This window comes from Haemaphysalis longicornis, unplaced genomic scaffold, assembly GCF_048455015.1.
Source record: "Haemaphysalis longicornis isolate Haplotype H1 unplaced genomic scaffold, Haemaphysalis longicornis Haplotype H1 scaffold_3, whole genome shotgun sequence".
NCBI lineage: Eukaryota > Metazoa > Arthropoda > Arachnida > Ixodida > Ixodidae > Haemaphysalis > Haemaphysalis longicornis.
The window spans coordinates 85026050-85033141 of NW_027526335.1; the positions used below are offsets into that span (position 1 = coordinate 85026050).

The window sequence follows — 7092 nt, forward strand, 5'->3', positions numbered from 1 at the left end:
GATTCCATCTAGTGGAACCTTTCATTGCTATGACCATTTGATTTCTCAAATGCTGCCAGGAGGTAGTGCTGGCAACAGCAGGCGACGGGTTTCTGCCGTTGATGTAGTATTTCCCTTGCTATCGCAAAAACCAAGCATCCGTGAATTTTTTAATAAAGGAACACTGCAAATATCACTTATGTATTGATTTTCTGCCTTATATTTGCGTAATGTCTCGTTCTTGTTCAACAATGTTGACATGTATGAACACTGGCACCGAACTTAGACATTTAGATTTGGCTGTGAGTACATAAGACTGTTGCGCAGCATTCGTTTCACTTTGTCCAGGCGGCTGAATCAAGTCACAGACAGGCAAACGGACAGCCAGACAGACATACAGACAGACCAATATTTCTGTGTTTAAGTAGCCCAAGAAAGTCTTTAAATTTCGTTAGCTGAGATGTTGACATACCCACCCACAATTTTCATCCGACTGGCTACAAACACAAGTATGCGCCCACCTGACGCCCCATTGACTGCAAGGTGCCATGTGGCTGCGGACAATGGCGGCCTGAAGTCCCCACCACTGGTTGTACGTTGGCCCGGCTTTAGGCCAAATGTTATGCTTTGAACTCTAAGACCCTTCCTTAATTAAGTGTTGAAACATGCAATTTACTAAAAGACCCCAAAGATCGCCCACCCCCTGAAATCGACGGCTGTACACCGATTCATGAACAAAATAAATGTGAATTATCTATTTATGTGTTGATGCGGTCACTTATTTGTACTTCCAGCATTTGATTGGAAAGTTCACCCATCCTGCATTTTTGCTTAATATTTCTGCAGTTTTGGTTGGCAATGCGCCCCCATCTTTGTAGTTTTTCGCACCTGACCCGAAAGTTCGCCCATGCCATATTTTTCCCTTGATACCTCTGTACTTTGGGTTGGCATTCTTTCAGAACTTTAAGTTTAAGCCTTCTTGAAATGAGCCTGACAGTCATCTGTTTGGAAGAAACCCAAAATTTGCAAAGAGTAAACTTTTATCATCTGAGCATTGTCAATCCACATGAACTAGTAACAGCCACGAACTAATTTTAAGTGGGGACCGTTATAAGCACAGTGGAACTCTGATGACACCTTCTGTGGTCTTACGACGACCCTCTTCTTACGACGGATCACAGTGGTTCCGGCTAACTCCCCCATACAAACAATGCATTAAAAACCCTGATTATACAATGCTCGGGTGCACGCAGTCCGCTTTAAACGACGCGCCCTGGCGGAGATAAACCGTCGTTGTTCTCATTTTTTACAATGCTTCAGTGCTTCATCCCGACCCTTCTTTATTCTTAACCTCACTTGGCGCTGCTTGATGCGCAAAGGTCCGCAGGCGGGCCAGACCACTTGCTGAAGAGACGCAAGCAAGCAGGTGAATACTGGCAGGTGGGACTTAACCTTCGACGACCCCACGCTGCAGCAGAACTGGCAGAACGCCAATGCACCAAACGCGGAAAGTTCAGTCCAGGTGGCTGGCGAACCACAAAATTGAATATCCCATCGAGCCGACAAACGTGAAAACAGATACGATGCAACCCCACAACGGTTCAACTGCAGCTTCGATAGCAGCACAAGAGCCATTCAAGATACATTAAAGGGACACTGAAGCCAACTATCAAGTTGGTTTCAAACGAAAATCTGACCTTCCCATAGTCCTTTTGGCTTTGAATTGGTGCCAAAAGATGCCTTAACTGCTGAAAAATTGCTAATCAAACAATACGCAAACAGCGGCTGCAGTCGTGATAAACCGGAAGCAAGCGAGGAAGCAGTGATGTATAGCGGTATAGAAGCAATTGAATACAATGCTAGCACGTACCGAGCAGTTTGGTCAGTTTTGGTCAAATCAGTGATGCTTTCCCAAAGTCCCACATCCTTTGCAGCTCCGGACCACTAAGCAAAATGTTCCTTCATGGCACTTGTGATTAGTATAATGTTTAACGCGCCGACGCAGCACAGGCGATGAGGCGCGCCGTAGTGGAGGGCTCCGGATTAATTTTGACCCCTGGTGATCTTTAATGTGCGCCGGAATCTCGAACCCACGGGTGTTTCTGCTTCCTGCCTCCATAAGAAAAGCAGCCGCCGCAACCGGGAATCGAACCTGCATCCTTGGGCTCAGCCAGTGATCAGTATTGACACTTTGTTGAAGAAAAACATAGTCCTTTCGAGGCCCCACAAATGCTGGTGTCCGATGCTAGAGCCGACCACTTGTCCATAGCTTGCACACTTCCTCGAAAAGCGCTACCGCCGCACCAAGTATGGACAAGTGGCGCCATCCAGCGGCAGACAAGAAAGAAATTGTGCACAACAGATAATTTAAGCACTTCTGGTGCAAGTTGCATGGTATAGCCAGTGGCAGCGGCATGAGTCTTCCCCTTTTGGCTATTTTCTACCTCATTTTAAAAAAAGCTACACATAAGGGTGGTATATTCATGTTCTCGGTGAGCTAAGCTATCGAACTTGTATCTTGACTTCAGTGTCCCTTTACGCACATTTGTTTTGTTACAAGCACAACTCATTGCCTTGTGCAAACGACTGGCTTCTAGATAATGTTTAAATTGAATAAGTAAGAACAAGGCCTTTGGCGGCAGATCAGTAACGACTGCTACTGAAGCCTGGCCAGGGGTTCTTACCTCAGATGCTGGTGAAAACGTTCAATGCTGACACACCAGTACTCTTTTTCATCAGGCTGCTTCTTACTTTCGTTGTCTAGTTTTTCAGTTTTGATTTTCTTTGCTGGAGGTTCATCGTCCGGTTCTTCTGTCTTGATCTTTTTGGCTGGAGGCTCTTCAGACGTGCCATTCAAGCTTTGATTTAACAAGTACAACTTGACCTGAAACAACGTGCAAAGCCAAACAATACAGACACTGCCACTGGGCCAAACTTCAATGAATTGAACATTATCAAACTGTTAATGAGCTGCATGCAGACAGGGGACATTTAAGGAAGTTTCTTGTTTATAAAAAGCAAGAGGATTTCACAGAAAAAGTCTCTGCAAAAGTTCTGCCCACCAGTAAGTATGTTTGTACTATCACTCATATCCTGGTTAAATCGTGGCACCATCTATAGGGCACAATGCGGATATTAATTTTTTTATCGTGTGTACAGCTTTGCTCATAACGATTGTTGCACAAGGTTTCCTTCGTTATTACAGCTGGGATCTAGCAGCGCACTGAATACTAATTAGCACAAAACGCAGGTAGTCACGTGACCTAACAGATCCAGAAAATAGTGAGTGATCCTTCAGTTGCACTAACCCCTTGTCTAGTGTACATTCAACACATTCGCGGCAGCTATTTCAAATGTACTTGATCAGATGAACGCCCAAATGCAAGTTTCCATTCCATTGCGCTGCTTAGGCGTTGCGCTGCTGAGCACGAGGTCGCGGGTTCGATTCCCGGACGTGGCGGCCGCTTTTCTGATGGAGGCGAAAAGCAAAAACGCCCGTGTGTACGAGATTTTGGCACACGTTAAAGATCCCCAGGTGGTCAAAATTAATCCGGAGCCCTCCACTACGGCATGCCTCATCGCCTGCGTTGCATTGGCACGTTAAACCCTACAAACAATCAATCATTTAATGCGTACATTTTCTCTCAGCCACAAAGCTAAGGTAATCGTAATTCTGTCTTATTTGGAAGTGCTTCCCAAATGTAATGTTATGTTATTGTGTTATGTCTGTCCTGTCTGTCCGAAATGTTATGTCTGTCCTGCAGTTTGGGTTTCTACCAAATAATGACCAAAATGATTGTATTCGACCGACCTAGTAATTCTTTCCCACTTTCTGGATCTAGTTAACCACTCGTTTTTTTTTTTTAAACGCCTTTGATTTCGTCATATTTGTTGCTAGCCCCATCTCCAAGTGTACTCTTAAACAGCAAATCATATTTTGCAGGTCTTTGCTTTAATGACTTAACGATAAAACACATTACGAAAACCTGAAGCTACTTCTACCTCAATACTGGCAGCATAAATTTCATCAATTGACACAATAGACACTATAGCATTTTTTGTTAAACCAATATAAACAAATAGTGTGGCTTGCCTCTGGAATCTTGTACATGACGTGTTCCTCCAAAATGAGGGTGGGCACTTTTTCGTCCTTGGCCTTAGGATCCGGGTACGGAACTCTGCGCAGGAAGCCAGTCTTGACAAGGTCGACAAACTTTTGCTTCACATCTTCCGGCGTGCAGGCTCCTGAAACAGAAAAAGCTCGGAAGATTACAAAGCTGGCTTTACGATCTGCACTGCAGATACCAGGACGACGCGCGAGCCCAAATTTACTGCACATTCCAGGCGACTTGTTCAGGTTCACAGCTTCACTTTCATAACGAAAACCCAGTCACAGAAACACGGCTATGTAAGTTCCCATCAGCGAGGCGTCGATCCCCGCATTACTATTTCAAGACGTTTGAAACACCCCGTCGGTGTGAATGTAGTACCTTGAGATCTCTCCAGCACCTTTTGTAGAACAGCCGACATACACATCCTTCCGTTCTGCAAGAGCTCTTCAACAATAAGTTCAGCTGCATCACCGTAACTGAAAATGAGAACGCGAAAGCCGAATGAACGCGGGCAAAAGGGCACGTTGGTGCTTTGCCCGCAGAATGACGGAACGTAATAACAGCTTATGTCACCATACTTACAGTGTCTTGGCGCAGTACGTGTAACGGGGATATCGGAGCATATACAAAACCCGGTCGACGTCTATCGAGTACCGGACGAGTCCCTTGGGGTTAGCTTTGAATTCAGCCAAGTTGTGGTGAAGTAAGACCAACAGGGACTTCTTGACCTAGGCGAGAAAATTGTCGCTAACCGGTATAACAAACACGAAGCGTGATCGCGCTTTAGCAGGCGAGCTGCCTTTCCGTACCTTCTGAAGCGGCAGATTAGTGGCCTTCGTTATTTCACCCAGGCTTCTCGATGACACCTTTAATAGACACTCGCCTACAGACTGCACGACGACGCCAAAGTGTTCCTTGAGTATTAAAGAGCAAGCTCTTATCTTCAATTGAGACATTATGTGACCGACTATATTCGAAAACACAGATCGCCGCACTTCAGCTCTCAAATTTAGTAGGAAACCACAAGCGGAACGTGCAAGCAGCCAGCTGCGTCGCTTGACGTCCCGCCAGTCCCGCTATTTTAACGGGCCTCACATTTCCACCGTTTCTCAAACGGTCGAAAATTTCTTGCAAGAAAATTTTTTTTAAGAACAATAGCTTTTTATAAAAGAAATATTGATGAAAAAATTTTTCCTGCATGTAACCAGTTTGGCGCGAAATTCAATCACATTATTGAGCGTCCCTACACGTGTGCGGGAAATTCTCCTTGTTCGGGTGCCTGGCCATTGTCAATAACCTGGCCAATAAAGCTGAGATACTCTGGCTGGATTGGCATCCACCTTACTTATTGCTTAGGTCGTTCCTGAACTTGTTTCTGTGTTGCTGACCAGTACCCGTCCTCGACAACACGGGTTAGCCCGAAATGTATGTTCTTTTCCCTAGAGTGCCTCGGTGCGAGCGCGCGGGCATCAAGGCACCCTACTTTTCACAGATTAAGCACGCTCCCTGAAGTTGAATGCCTGGAAGATGTTTCTGTAAAACTCGCTTATGTGAAGTTTCCTTCACCTCTTCGCTGTGGTTTTTCTTTGTCCAATAAATTTTTCTTTGTCCAAATAAGTAGTCTATGCTCTCAAAATCACCATGGAGAAATCCTTAGCTTCGTAATCACAGAGAGCGCTAGGTTCCGCCGTTCAAAGCAATGTTACTAACGTTACTAACCTCCGTCACAGGTCCGAGCGGCCTGTGATGGAGGTTGGGGTCATGGTTGGGGAACCTGTCCCGTGAAGCTCGCGCTTCTCCGGCGACTTGCAGGGCGCTCCGCCGGGCGCAGGGATGCGTTCGCCCGGGGTTTCTCTGCTACACCAGCGCGATGTACCGCGGTCGCCATCACATGTTTAAGTTTAAACTAAACGCATAGGCAGTAATATCCACCGTTTTTTTTTTTTTTTTCAATGTATAAAAAAAATATTAGAAGCCTACAAACTATTCACGCTCTTGCGAACGTCTTGGAGTGAGCAAAACTCTTTTTTTTTTCTTGAAAATAATATTTTTACCCAAAGAAAAAAATAGCGCGAAACGAGCACTTGCCTTACATTTGTCATTCCTATTGCATTTACCTCAGACAAAAAGATATTTTATAAATTCTTGACCACTTGCACTTCCGCGTCCAATATTGGCCATATTTGGGCTGACCCAACGCCACCTCCATCCTTTAGACCTTTCCAAAAGTTTGACGACCTAAATAGAGTTGTTGTATACGCGGCTATAAACAATTGTGCGACTTTTGCCTTACCCGCTAAGGGAATCAAAATCAGCCTTTCTCGTAGTAACAAATACATCCGCCCAAATATAGGCCGCCGTCGAAGTGCGAAAAATAACGAAACTGCTCATCTCCTAAATAATAGAATAGATTTTTGTTCAATTCACAAGTGAAGTATTTACTTTGAGCGTTAGATTTAGTTTATTTGAAAGCAAAATGTTTTCAACAGCACCTGTCTCTGGTTAAAGTAGAAAACAGCGGTAGATCGGAAATGTTTTCGTGTTTTAGTGCATCATTTAGCTGTGTAAGCTGGCTTATAGTTTCATACCACTTTTATAATTCGATTCTCAATGTGCAGCAAGGCGAGAAATACTGGGCCGATATTCGCGAAGCTGTTTATACTTAATGTATAGTAGAAATAGTGATTGATCGCCGCCCGCGTGCGGTTTTGTTTTCCCGCAATTCTTCCTCCTTTTTTTCCTTACCATTCGTACCAGATCTTTCCTTTCCTTCTGTTTGAATATTTAATGGATTTCCCAAAGGGCAACCAAATTCTTCTTAGCTACTGAAGCCAAAACCTCCAGCGCACTCCGTAATGCCTGGCAATGAAGTCGCGCACGAGGCTGTTCGAGATCTATCCTACTGAGCTCCACAACCCCCTGTGGACACACTGCCAGATGAAGCAGCGGAATGTGTGCGTGTTCGTGGGCGTGTGCATGTGTGTGTGCGTGTGTGCGCGTG

The 7092-nt window shown here is 45.0% G+C and overlaps 1 protein-coding gene across 1 annotated transcript in view; it reads right to left on the reverse strand.

The window, feature by feature from the left end:
• The window catches only part of Polr3c (RNA polymerase III subunit C), a 35689-nt gene extending 30520 nt beyond the window's left edge, over positions 1 to 5169 (reverse strand). Inside the window, exons 1-5 of the mRNA XM_077703619.1 lie at positions 4901 to 5169; positions 4674 to 4819; positions 4470 to 4567; positions 4073 to 4224; positions 2664 to 2863 (exon numbers count right to left, since the gene is read on the reverse strand). Coding sequence (XP_077559745.1) covers positions 2664 to 2863; positions 4073 to 4224; positions 4470 to 4567; positions 4674 to 4819; positions 4901 to 5047 — 743 coding nt within the window. The 5' untranslated portion in view covers positions 5048 to 5169. The remainder of the gene's footprint in view (positions 1 to 2663; positions 2864 to 4072; positions 4225 to 4469; positions 4568 to 4673; positions 4820 to 4900) is intronic.
• Positions 5170 to 7092: the final 1923 nt, after the last annotated feature.